The sequence below is a fragment of the Syngnathus typhle genome, linkage group LG21 (assembly GCF_033458585.1).
Source record: "Syngnathus typhle isolate RoL2023-S1 ecotype Sweden linkage group LG21, RoL_Styp_1.0, whole genome shotgun sequence".
Classification (NCBI taxonomy): Eukaryota; Metazoa; Chordata; class Actinopteri; order Syngnathiformes; family Syngnathidae; genus Syngnathus; species Syngnathus typhle.
The window spans coordinates 2,114,343-2,127,895 of NC_083758.1; the positions used below are offsets into that span (position 1 = coordinate 2,114,343).

The 13,553-nt window shown below is 39.3% G+C and overlaps 2 protein-coding genes across 2 annotated transcripts in view; one reads left to right on the top strand and one right to left on the bottom strand.

Annotated features, from left to right (window-relative positions):
• Positions 1-197: 197 nt before the first annotated feature.
• On the bottom strand, positions 198-2,364 carry kiss2 (kisspeptin 2). Its single transcript, XM_061269108.1, has 2 exons — positions 2,253-2,364; positions 198-457 (listed from the first exon to the last, which is right to left on the bottom strand). The coding sequence occupies exons 1-2, from the start codon at positions 2,362-2,364 to the stop codon at positions 198-200; spliced, it is 372 nt and encodes a 123-aa protein (XP_061125092.1).
• A 904-nt stretch (positions 2,365-3,268) lies between these two features.
• gys2 (glycogen synthase 2) overlaps positions 3,269-13,553 on the top strand; it is a 96,471-nt gene continuing 86,186 nt past the window's right edge. Inside the window, exons 1-8 of the mRNA XM_061268986.1 lie at positions 3,269-3,499; positions 4,236-4,417; positions 6,881-7,072; positions 7,551-7,736; positions 9,366-9,510; positions 9,579-9,696; positions 10,595-10,715; positions 10,804-10,910. Of these exons, the coding sequence (XP_061124970.1) occupies positions 3,376-3,499; positions 4,236-4,417; positions 6,881-7,072; positions 7,551-7,736; positions 9,366-9,510; positions 9,579-9,696; positions 10,595-10,715; positions 10,804-10,910 (1,175 nt within the window). The 5' untranslated portion in view covers positions 3,269-3,375. The remainder of the gene's footprint in view (positions 3,500-4,235; positions 4,418-6,880; positions 7,073-7,550; positions 7,737-9,365; positions 9,511-9,578; positions 9,697-10,594; positions 10,716-10,803; positions 10,911-13,553) is intronic.

The following is a 13,553-nucleotide window of genomic DNA, read 5'->3' on the forward strand; positions in this document are numbered from 1 at the left end:
TAACAAATAGCTGACCCTGAATGGCATTTCACTGCCACCTTGTGTCAACCTTAGTCACTACACAAAGTATCGTAAAACTTTTTTATAATTTTACATGGCTCTTGATTCTTCATGAACTACTAATATGTATATTTTTTATTTTTTCACATGATAAATTATTTAAAGTTTTACATGGGAAACGCGTGACAAAATCAGCTTCAGGTCAGCACTTCCAGTTGTCGGGGAAAGAGCGTAGGAGGTGAAAATCTGCTTGTTCTGGCTCTTTTAACAGCTTTCCTGAAGATGGAAGCATGGTTGTAGCGCTTGCCGAAGCGAAGGCCGAACGGGTTGACGTTGAATTTATTCCTGCGGTCGTTGCACAGGAGCTGCTGCTGGGTGTCGTTTTCTCGCAGAGAGAAACACAGGTTGGGATCCTCCAAAAAGTCCCCCACCGTGCTTCTTCTGGAACGGACGGAACCTGATGGATTTGCCGGAGAATCAAGCTCAGCCTCGTTAAAAAAAATAGTTTAGTTACAGGATACAACGGTCGTAGCCCAAAATTTTAAACAAATCGAATAAATAATAATAAATATATTATTTCAATTATTACTGTTAATGTTATTTTTATCACTATCTTTGCCATCTCTGTTGTTATTTATGAATGAATATGTGATACCTAAACGTAATAAATAATAAATTAAGTATTACTGTTATTACTGTTGTTATTATTTTTATCACTATCATTGCCATCTTTGTTTTTTTTTATGAATGAATATGTGATACCTAAGTTTGCATGGTTGTGATGCCATACTCTATTCACTACATCATTTTTTTATGTTATTATACAACCATATATTATTGTCTACATTACATATGAGTATGCATAGTAATAACAGTGAGTAATAAAACATTTTTTGCATTCTATCAAACTCACGTGGTTTAGTCACACTGGATACAAATTGAGATAAATGTTACGCTATTACATATATTGTGAATGTTATCGTATATTAGTTCCAGTTTTATTTACTTATCTTACCATTTATAATAGCTATTTGATGTCTGTACTTGTAGGCTGCGATGTACCGTTTTGGCCCGAATACAAGACAATGTTTTTTGCATTGAAATAAGACTAAGAAGTGGGGGTCGTCTTATATTCGGGTCAAGACATTATATCCATTTTCACTTGTTAAGTTAAAGGTTGCTGGTATCGACTGAGTATGTTGCTGTGATTGTGTTGTCCGATCGCGGTTCGCTTCGTGTGCGCGCCGTTTGATTGACAGCTCCGGCGCGCTCATAATCGACTGAGTATGTTGTTGTGATCGTGTGCATCTTTGAGACAAAGTGAGTATATACATTTCATTGTTACTACTGTCCACTGTTGTGCCGTTTGTCCGATCGCGGTTTGCTTCGTGTTTGCGCCGTTTGATTGACAGCTCCGTCACGCTCCTTTGAGTTTGCCACGCATCCTAAGAGTGGCCGTTACGCAGCGGCACGGCGACGAACGGTGGCCAGCAAATGTATTTTGGTGTCTCGATCGATGACTTATGTTTGGTGTGTTGCCGAGTGTATTTAATTAATGGTTATTTATTTATTTTTTGCCAATAATTCAGTCAAGCAATCAAAACTGAACCACGTCTTCCCTCCTGTGTTCTGACCGACACCCAGGGGGCGAAAAGAGCAAAACTATCCAAGCCAACCCCCTATACAGTCCTCAGGCTCCCCAACAATAGCGGTAGCAGTTTGCATTATTCTATTGCAATGTTTTCCTTATTCAGATTTGTTTCAAGACAGTTACAGTTAGACTTCACTTTAATGGTTAATGCAGTTATTGAAATGTTGTTTTATCACTGTAGATTGGTTTATTTACATTTCAAAAACCAGAAGCATTCATTTACAAATGTGATTGCACTTTAGTTTACATATTTAAATGTTCAGATATCAAGATGTGATAGACAGTTTTTGCATGATTTGAATGAGACAAAATAACATGCTTTTTCTCTCGAATATATTGTTGTAATCATTTGTTTCAGATGTAATTATTTTCTGTATAAAAATTAAATTTGGTGTTCAAAAAGTCTTTTTTCAAACTTGAGTCTTGAAAAAGAGGGGGTCGTCTTATAATCGGGGCCGTCTTATATTCGGGCCAATACGGTAATTTCCTCCAGAATTATTACACGGTTATTTTTATAGCCATACATTACATTTGTCTGTATTTTTTAGCCAACAGATGCAAATAAATCAAAATTCTGATATCATAGTATCCACTATCTTACCCGTTTCCTGTGATTCTTTCTCAGGTCGAAATCCTGCCAGAGATGCTCCAAGACACCCTTCATCTTGACCAACAATCAGCCCACACATCATAACTACAACTGCAAACTTCATCTCAGGAGGAAAAAAAAACCCTTATTCTTCCTCTCTTGTGTGCTGAAAGCTTCAAAATATTTCGATATTTTACCGGCCGTCATCCGTTTCCAGTTGTTTTATATCCCACTCGAATAGGTGACCTCGCGCCCTGGTAACTCACAGCCAATCCCGTTTGTCGACGTTTTCAGACGTCGTACGTAAATTGCGGGGCAGAAATGCATCATTCATTTCTTTTTCTCAGAAATGTTCACATCGCCGTTTGGGTTCACCCATTTGGATGAGTGACCAAACCAATAATTTCAAAGCTGCTGTAATGTCATTGCCGGGTTTCAACATTGACTTATGCCAAGACAACTGATTTGAAATCATTAGAGTAAAATGCTAAGACATTTCACATTCCAGTCATTTATTGGAAATCAAACCAAACAAGAATCATTATTTTTTATTATGCCATATTTGTTTACTGTTGTATACCAGAATCAGTTTCACTTGAGTTTCTTTTACGTACTGTGTCGCTGATCTGCACAGCTGACAAATCTCGATGCAGCTCTGCTTACCTTTTGGTGGTTTTGACCTGACAGCACTTGTATCGCCGTCCCTCAGAAGTTAAGTTCCGATTTTAAATCACTGTTTTGGCTCTCCAACAAATACAAGTAAAAAAACTATATTTTCTCCAAATACTCCATTCACTGCCATTGACGGTTATAGAGGTCAAAATTCAATTTTACTTTTAAATTCATTCAACTAGCAGTGAATGAGTTAACCGAATCTTCCAACTTCATTTCACAATCTGCTTTATACATGATATCACTAAACCAAATTTTGCTGTCACCTGGTGTTTGCGTGTGAGTGTGTGTGTTGTGTGTGTGTATACGTGTGGGCTAAAGGTTGGCAGCAGTAGGCGGGGCGGCAGTTCTTTATCCTCTATCTCGTCCTGCTGTCCCCTCAAGGTCTAATACTGAGTCCCAAATTTGAAAAATCTCCACAAAGTTTTCTGCAATTTGATCAGAGAATTTCTTTTAATTGAAGATGCCACTGTCACGGTCTTTGTCGATGACATCTTTAAGTGGCGTACTGCCAGCTTGGGAGGAGGATGAGTTGCCTATTGAGGACCTGCTGCTCTTTGAGGTTGCCTGGGAAGTTACCAATAAAGGTGAGCTATCAAGTTTCAGTTTTTTTTCCGAATAGTGTTACAATTTTTTTTGGTGCACATTTGCTTAAAATTTCGTACACCGTGTTTTCCACTTAAAAAGAAATGTTAAAATCGATTCATTTGAAGAATCCACATTTTGCGAGAGTAAATATTGAACGACAGAGAAAGTCGAGCCAGTCCAATGTCTTTGAAAAGTTACACATTAAGCTATCAGCTGTTCCTTTAGGTGGATTTCACTATTTCAATGTGCTAGGTTTTACTAATAACATGTAAGAATCAATATGTGATGCTCTAGTTTTCATAGGAAAGTTAAATTGAATTGAAAATTATGTCATAATTGTGTTGTAATGATGAGAATTTATTCTGTCAGTTTTAAAAAGGGTTTTAAAAAAAAGTATTATTATTCTTAATTGTTAATATTCAGTCCAAGTCTATGTTATGCACTAATTAGTGTTTTTTTTAACTGGTCACGTTGTCCAGTTCAGAGGCCATTCAGGTGTTTATTCTGTCCTCTGAGATTAACGTCATTACAACGTCATTGTGAGCTCAGCAAGCAGGAATGGTCTTTCACAACAGTGATGTTTTTTTTCCAAGTCAGATAGTGGAGGCGGAAAAAATAAATAAAACAAACACTTCCACATGTTTTTAACCCTGTATATTGGACCAGCTGAGATATAGAGCATGGCAGTTCAACAATAGTGATCCATAAAATATGTTTTGGTTTGCGTTGGTACAGTCGGAGGAATCTACACTGTGATCCAGACCAAGGCCAAGATCACGGTGGATGAATGGGGGGAGAACTACTTCATGTTGGGGCCGTATTTTGAACACAACTTTAAAACACAGGTGGAAGCTTGTGAGCCACCTTTTCCTCCAATCAAGAAGGCCATGGATGCTCTGATCCAAAATGGCTGCCAGGTGAGCAGAATTTTCTAGACAGACGTCTTGTAATTTTTATATTTGGGGTTTTATCCCAGTATGAATAAAATGATGTTTTGGAGTTCAGAGGATTCCGCCAGCAATATGGAACTAGAGAGGGAGCGAAAACAAAGTCCACCCGAATCGGCCACTACAGGTTAATTAAAGGCCATATCATAGAAATGTGTCTTTAAACGTATCTTAAATGTTTCTAGTGAGGTGACGGTTCTAATATCCATTGGTAGGGCATTCCAAAGCTCTGGACCCCGAATAGAAAATGCTCTAGACCCTGCAGACATTCCGAATCTATTTTTTTCCAATACAAATAATGGAAACATTTTTAATCCGTTCCAAGACGAAAAAAACGCCTTTTTAAAGCATTTTTTCATTTGCGCATTTTTGTCCGATCGCGCAACTGCAGCGCACCGCCGAACGCGCAACCGTAGCGCGCCGCCGATCGCGTAACTGCACCGCCCTGGTCGCATTATTTTGACAGAGCCGTCGCTGAAATTTAGAAAATATTTTTAAAGTCCTGATGTACTTTCCAAAATTTAACTGGACCTCAGTGCGCCGGGAGCTTAATTTAGTCCAATCGCGCAACTGCAGCGCGCCGGGCGCTCACTGTCGCATTGCTTTAAGAGCGTCTGTGTGTTTTAGGATGGTTTTACTGCTCCCACTTGCTTTCTTTGGAGCAGAGGCGTAGCCAGGAATTTTTCCAGTAGGGGCGCACGCCCACAGGAAAAAAAATCGAACATCACCCACGCCGTTCGCTGATCGCTAAAACAACATCCGGGTCCGGGAGGCAAACGGTGAATGGATAACATCGCGCACATAGAATAGCGCAAGCACATTCGCGCAAGACCGAAAGAAAAAAACGGCATGAAAATGAAGAATCGAAAAAGCTCAATTTTTTTCAACCGGGGCGCAGGGAGTCTCGGCTTGGCTACGCCTCTGCTTTGGAGGCAAGATTAGGGGTTAATACAATCCTCAAAATAACAAAAATACAATAACGAACGGAGTCAGTTGGCATCCGGGCCGCGCGGTCGGGTTTTCTCGGGTCCTTTCGGCTCATCTCGCGAGGTTCGACCTCCGAATTTTGTTCGACAACCGAAGCAAAAAAAAATCTCGAATTTTTCATTCGAATTCCGATTTGTTCGAGAATCGGGACGTTCGAAAACCGGGGTTTGAATTTATTTATTTATTTATTTATTTATTTATTTATTTATTTATTTATTTATTTATTTATTTATTTATTTATTTATTTATTTATTTATTTATTTATTTATGTATGTTTGAATTAATTAATAATTAATTAAGGTGGCTCGGTGGGACACTGTTTAGCACGTCTGACTCACCGATAGGAGAGTGCGGGTTCGATTCCACCTCTGAGCCTCCCAGTGTGGAGTTTGCATGTTGTGTGCCCGCGTGGGTTTTCTCACGGCAGTCCGGTTTCCTACCACATCCCCAAAACATGCCTGATCGGCAGATTGAGCACTCCAGGTTGCCCCTAGGTGTGAGTGCGAGTGCGGATGGTTGTACGTCTCTGTGTGCCCTGCGATTGGCTGACAACTCATTCAGGGTGTCCCCCACCTACTGCCCGATGACCCCCGGGGGCGACAAGCAGTACAGAAAATTAAAATTGGATTATAATTAAACTATGTCCAAAAAAATCGCCGGGTTTAATAATAATAATACGATACATGTTACATAATAGCAACATATTTGTATAGGTAGTTCTATTTTAATGGTCTCTTCTTGTATAATGTCAAACAGTTAGCATGTATTATAATATATATGATATTATGAGATTTTTTTTCATATTTCTTTCTTCAGTTATACATTTAACCACTAGATGGCAATTCTACACCGTGGATTACCTTTACAGTAGGCGTTCTGCTGTCTGGTGTGGTGATATGTGAGGAGTTATTCAATCTACATATTTAAAAGAACAAACAAGACTTTCTCTGTTGGAATTGCCACAAAAAAAAATCATATTTGATTTTGGTTTTTTAATTTCTACAATTTGGGCCGATTCAAACCCTTCCAGCTTTAATTTTCTCAGTTTACCCAAACTGATACCAATATTTCCCACTCAACAAAAATTAAACATTTTCCAACTCAACATACCCACAAAAAATCTAAATTATTACTTCAAAATGTTACAACTTTAAACTATTAAATTTATCCCAACCGACGCCAATAATTCATTCACCAAAAACGCAACATTTTCCGAATTAAAATACCCACAAAAACAAAATGTATTATTCTTAAACATTTCTACATCGTTTGACTGATTCACACCATTCCAACTTTAAACTGCTGAGTTTATTTTTAAAATGCTAAAAATTCTCACTTATCAAACATTCTCCATTTTCACCTTTAAAGTACCCACTAAAAATATTCAAGATTCATGATTTGTAGATGTTGAAGTTCAAGTGACTTTTTGTTGTTCTTTGTGACAAGGTTTATTTTGGCCGCTGGCTAATTGAGGGCAGTCCCTATGTGATCCTTTTCGACATTGGTTCTGCCGCTTGGAACCTGGACCGCTGGAAGGGAGACCTGTGGGATACCTGCAACATTGGCCTACCATACCAAGACCGGGAAGCAAACGACTCTCTCATCCTAGGCTCACTGATTGCCTGGTTCTTCAAAGAGGTCACTAGTATTATTTTTTCTTTAAAATAATTCTTTAACTAAACATAGTTTATACTGTATGTATCAATTAACTGAGGCTAATTATATTTTTGGAAAGTTGAGTTCATTTTCATTTTCTCCAGACTCAAGTCTGATTGAACTGACACAAGAAAATGAAAAAATATATATATATTGCAAAATGAGCAAAAAGCGGCAACAAAATGCCACGATCCAAAGAAGTTCAAGAACAGAATTTTGGGACACGGTATGTCTCTGTATATCTGACATAACATAGCATTTCAGAAAAAGAACATCATAAGTCAAACATTGTACTTGTAGTGTCATTTTCGGTTGCTCTGTTACTTCTGGGCCTGGACGAGTTGGTGGAAACCAAGAATTAATTCTACTCTAAACCAGAAGAATCCTGGCAGTGATATTATAAACGTATGAAGTGAATTCCGTCCAGTGTAGAAAAATGATTTTGCACTTTTGTTCCCAGTTAACAGATCAGCTTGGAGACAAACCCAATGTCATCGCGCATTTCCATGAATGGCAGGCAGGTCCAGGTCTCATTCTCTGTCGTTCTCGGAAGATCCCCATGGCGACCGTCTTCACAACTCACGCAACTCTGCTGGGACGATACCTCTGCGCTGGGAATGTTGACTTCTACAACAACTTAGATAAGGTATAGTTTAAGTCACGGTTATGAGATCTCTCAAAAAAATGTATAATGAACGTTTCCATTGTCATTCACATTATTGTTGTTATTATTATAGTTCAATGTTCCTTGTAGTGTTATTCCATGTAAACTGACCACAGACTGTGGACCTTTACAAGCAGAGTATTGTTAAATGTTTTGAAATGTGTGTAAATGAGTTGGAGTGGGGTTTTGTAATTGGCCCATTGGAAAGGTCAACATGGAGCTAAAGGCCACTCACCGGCTGAATGGATAATTGACAACAAACTTATACTCTTCGACCTGAACAGTGAATGCACATTTTCTTCATCAGTTTTATGGATGGAATCATTTGGCGTATATCAGGGGTCACCAACCTTTCTTAAACAGAGAGCTACTTTCAGGGTACTGATTAAGGCAAAGGGCTACCAGTTTGACACACACTTCTGAAATAGCCAATTTGCTAAATTTAGCTTTCACTATGTGTTATTATTGTCATTTCCAGTTCACATGTAAGTGTGATTTTAACAAGAATAGCAAAAATACAGTCAAACCTCGGTTTTCGATTACAATCCGTTCCAGAAGGCGGTTCAAGAAGCGAATTGGTCGAATTCCGAATTTATTTTTCCCATTACAAATAATACAAAAAAAAATTAGTCCGTTCGAAGACTGGAAAAATCCCCGCCTTTTTTAGAGCATTTTTTCATTTGTACATTTTTGTCCGATCGCGCAACTGCAGCGCACCGCCGAACGCACAACAGTAGCGCGTCGCCCACCGCGCAACTGCACCGCGCTGGTCGCATTATTGTGACAGAGCTGTCGCTGAAATTTAGAAAATATTTTTAAAGTCCTGATGTACTTTCCAAAATTTAAGTGGACCTCAGTGCGCAGGGAGCTTAATTTGGTCCGATCGCGCAACCGCAGCGCGCCGGGCGCTCACTGTCGCATTGCTTTAAGAGCGTCTTTGTGTTTTAGGATGGCTTTACTGCTCCCACTTGCTTTCTTTGGAGGCATGATTAGGGGTTAATACAATCGTCAAAGTAACAAAAATACAATAACTACCGAGTCAGTCGGCATCCGGGCCGCGCGGTCGTGTTTTCTCGGGTCCTCCCGGCTAATCTCGCAAGGTTCGACCTCTGAATTTTGTTCAACAACCGAAGCAAAAAAAAATCTAAATTTTTTTGTTCAAATTCCGATTTGTTCGAGAACCGGGAGGTTCAGAAACCGAGGTTTGACTGTAAAATAAATAGATGTAGCTCACTGACAAGTGCCGCCATTTGAGCTAATTTTAGAACTCATGCGGTCCTCATGGGCGACCTGGTGCCCGCGGGCACCGTGTTGGTGACCCCTGGCGTATATTATCCATTTTCCACTTTATTGTGAATACAGTCTGCTTCAAAAAGTCTTTGTATTTTGTGACAAATGTTGCTTAAGACAGATTGTCACGATTGTCACAATACATCACTGGCATAGATAGATTGATATTAATTTTCGGACCAATGGAGTGTGGTTATGGCGCTAGTATTAGGTCGAAATAGCATCAAAAGTCTTTACTCCTCCAGCCAACGCTGCAGTGCGTAAGTATGTGCAGCATCAACTCATTCTAACTTTCACTTTTGTTAATGTGTGTGTATGTAGTTCAACATCGACAAGGAGGCTGGTGAACGTCAGATCTATCATCGCTACTGCTTGGAGAGAGCTGCTGTCCATTGTTCTCATGTCTTTACAACAGTCTCGCAGATCACTGCTGTGGAGGCCAATCATATCTTACATCGGGATCCAGGTAGAGATTAGTTTAACTTTACCATAATGTATGTGAATTTCATCGAGGATTATGTGTTTCTGGAACAGATGTGGTGACTCCTAATGGATTAAATGTCAAAAAGTTCTCAGCCATGCATGAGTTTCAGAACCTACACTCCATCAACAAGGCTCGCATCCAGGAGTTTGTCAGAGGACATTTCTATGGGTAGGTGACTTGCTGATTGAATATCAAAAACACTACTACTCATGTATGGAACATTCTGCGACACAGCAGTTAGCGTAGCAGCTAGCATAGTAACAAAGCTATTGCGCTTGTCCACGCAGCTTGAACAATACAGTTAAGTCAAGTCACCAATAACAGGAAAACAAAAAAAAAAATTCCCAAGGGTCTTTATAATCATTATTGAGTCAACAAGGCTAGCTACTATACTGGAGGTACAATATTTATTGTTAATTTTCAAGCAATTGCAAAGATTTCAAAGTATATATGACTGACGACGGGATTTTTAAGACACGAGTGGTCATTCGACCATGTTTTGCTTTGACCTGCAAGCGCAGACTTGAGATAAGAGTACTGTATTGTGGCAAAGCTAAACTCAACAAACTTTGTACTACGCGTCACACTAAAAGAGGATTAGAACAGTTAAATCAAAGTAGTTTACTGTCAAATTAAACCTAATACAAAGTGGATTACAACGTTAATATTTAAAGCAAATATTCATTTGGCCAACTCAATGCTAATGGTAATTAGTAGTGATGTTAAAGGGCTCGAACCCTTTGAGAAATGGAGTCAACATCAATATATAAAACGACAATTTATCAATAGTCACCGTCATATATTTTTTATCCTTTTGTAAACAACAAGTATTATTGCCGTACCGCTGAGCTGAGAGAAGGTGATCAGTTGTATTTTATTATTTAATACTAGTTGTTTTTTTTTTAAAGGGAATGAGAATTTTTTTCCTCAATAAAAATGTTTTCCTCAATAAAAGATACATTGCAACATTTTTTATTCTTATTGCTTCAGGGACGTAACAACAAATACATTGTAAGAATTGTCACATTATAATTGGTATACTAAACAAAATCATTTATTTTAACAGACATCTGGACTTCAACCTAGATAAAACACTATTCTTCTTCATTGCTGGCCGCTATGAGTTCTCCAACAAGGGAGCAGACATGTTTCTCGAGTCACTATCCAGGCTGAACTACCTGCTTCGAGTGAGTCTTCAATCTGACAGCAATTCCTTTGTTTAGACCAGTCTGCCCACTGTGTAAATCGTTTCTTTTTGGTCAACCCCCTTCACAGGTCCACAGAAATGATGTCACAGTGGTCGTTTTCTTTATAATGCCAGCAAAAACCAACAACTTCAATGTGGAATCCCTGAAGGGGCAAGCTATACGCAAACAGCTCTGGTATGCAATGCAGTTGTTTAATTTCATGTTCAAGACTTTTAATTTGTAAATTGTCATGCATAGTGGATGGAGATGCAACTTAACTTCTGACCAATCTAACTACTGAGCTACATTGTTGACCGTCAGTGTTTAAAATTCCTCCACCCTCACTCTTGCCCCTCCATCCCCTTTATTCATGTGTATTGTTGTACATGTCGTGCAATACTGTAACTTCTAAATCCATAAATCATACATATAAAAAATAATAATAATTCCGTTCCCTTTCTTCGAAAACAGGACATTATTTTAAATTAGCAGTGCAGAGAAAATATGAATTATGATTCAATTATTGGTTCAGTCCGATTACCGTTTTTTTCCGTGTATAGTGCGCAAAATTTTACTAATTTATTGTCCTAAAATCCGGGGTGCGCATTATACATGGGTACAAAAAAAAAAAAAAAAATTTTTTTTTTTTAATTTTTTTTTTTTTTGTTTTTTTTTAAGTCCCAATGATCGTCACACACGCAGGGAGGCAATGGGTCCCATTTTTATAGTCTTTGGTATGGTCTTAACTAGGCTGGATGTAATTTTTTTTGTTGGCGTTGATTTCTCCGACTGCCCGTAAACGCACCACCGCGCTTCGTGCGCGCACGGGACAGCAAACGAGCAGGTGATCGAGCAAGCGTCTGATACGAGAGCATTGCGGTCGCATGGAGCGTGTTTGAAGTGAACAGCAGAGAAGAAAGGCAAAGTGTTGTGAAATAAAATGCACAGAACGGATGCGCAAGACACGTCAGCTATATAAAGAGCGAGAGTTGTTTTCTTCCTATTAGTTTCAATTCACAGTTTAATTAGCAGTTTCAATCAGCAAATAACAAAATGCGTATTACAGGTAATATTTTATTTCACAACACTTTGCCTTGTTCCTTTGGTCTCTGCTGTTCATCCTAAAACACAAAGGCGCTCTTTAAGCAATGCGACAGTGAGCGCCCGGCGCGCTGCGGTTGCGCGACCGCACCAAATTAAGCTCCCTGCGCAGTGCGCACTGAGGTCCACTTAAATTTTAGAAAGTACATCAGGACTTTAAAAATATCTTCTAAATTTCAGCGACGGCTCTGTCACAATAATCGGCCAGCCCGGTGCAGTTGGGCGGTCGGCGGCGCGCTACGGTTGAGCGTTCTCTCGCACGCTCTCTCTCTCGCTCTCTCTCGCTCTCGCACACACGCAAAGCGGATATCATACGGAGGCCGCCATTACAGATGCGCAGAACGGATGAGCAAGACACGTCAGCTATATAAAGAGCGAGAGTTCAGTTCTCTACCTAAATCCGTATTACAGGTAATATTTTATTTCACAACACTTTGCCTTGTTCCTTTCTTCTCTGCTGTTCACTTCAAACACGCTCCATGCGCACGGAGCGCGGTGGTGCGTTTACGGGCAGTCGGAGAAATCAACGCCAACAAAAAAAATTACATCCAGCCTAGTTAAGACTATACCAAAGACTATAAAAATGGGACCCATTGCCTCCCTGCGTGTGTGACGATCATTGGGACTTAAAAAAAAAAAAAAAAAAAAAAATTCATAAAAATTCGGTGCGTATTATACATGGGTACAAGCTTTTTTCCAGCATCAGCATGCCATTTTTAGGGGTGCGTACTATACATGGGGGCGCACTATACACGGAAAAAAACGGTAGTTGTCAATTAATCATTGTATCTTTACTATGAACAGAGGCTATAAAAAAGTTCTATGAAGTAGTTGATTGAGAGGTTTTTTTTCAGTTACCCTCAAAGTTGATGTGCCCTTGAGCAACCGGTTAGTGCGTTTGGCTGTTAACCGAAATGTTAATTATTTACGTATGTCTGTTTTGACATCTTGACTTGGGCTGTGAATCTAATATATAACATTATTTTACAAACCTCGTTGAGTCTGGCAAATATATGCAATGTTTAATCTTGCATTTTTTTCTGTTTGACCCCTGGCACAGTCACTCCAATTGGCCATTGTCAGATTACAAGTATTTAAAAAATAAATCAAACTCTCAGCAGGGTAACTCTGTGGTCCAACCAGATAGTACATTTGACTGTTAAGTCAAAGGTTGGTGGGTCAACCCCACACAGGAACGCTAATGTTTACTGATGGCAGTGATTGATCTTTGGATCAAGAGTCAGCTCTGCCTATGAATTGGAACAAAACAGCTTTACTTGCTGGAGAGCAGGGGACAGCACGTTTGGATGGTCATCAAATGGTTGTGACTGCAGTCCACCCAGTGATGTCTCTGTGTTTTGACCACAGGACTTTATCTTTGAATCTAATGAAAGAGGCCCCCTTGAAGAAGACTTCTCAGACCTCTATAATTTATTCAATTATATGCAAAACGTTTCATCTCATTTTGAAAAGCACTCGTTTGGACAGTGTAACTAGTCTTGAAAAACTGAACAATACTTCTCAGTCTCTGTGGCCCAATCCGTTAGCGCATTTGGCTGTAAACTGAAAGGTTGGTGGTTTGAGCACATCCAGGCATGCGTGCCTTTTGTGTTGGGAAGACTTATCTTTGAATCTGGGTCACAGAGTCAACTATCCCTGTGGATGGAAACTATTGTTGAGTTGAATATCATTTGGTATGCAATCGGATATTGCCAAATAACTATCCTTTAAAAGCCG

Excerpts from the sequence above, each read along its gene's own strand:
- kiss2 (XM_061269108.1), bottom strand. The coding sequence starts at position 2,364 with ATGAAGTTTGCAGTTGTAGTTATGATGTGTGGGCTGATTGTTGGTCAA. Across the intron at positions 458-2,252 it reads GAAAGAATCACAGGAAACGG|GTTCCGTCCGTTCCAGAAGA; the intron begins GTAAGATAGTGG and ends CAAATCCATCAG.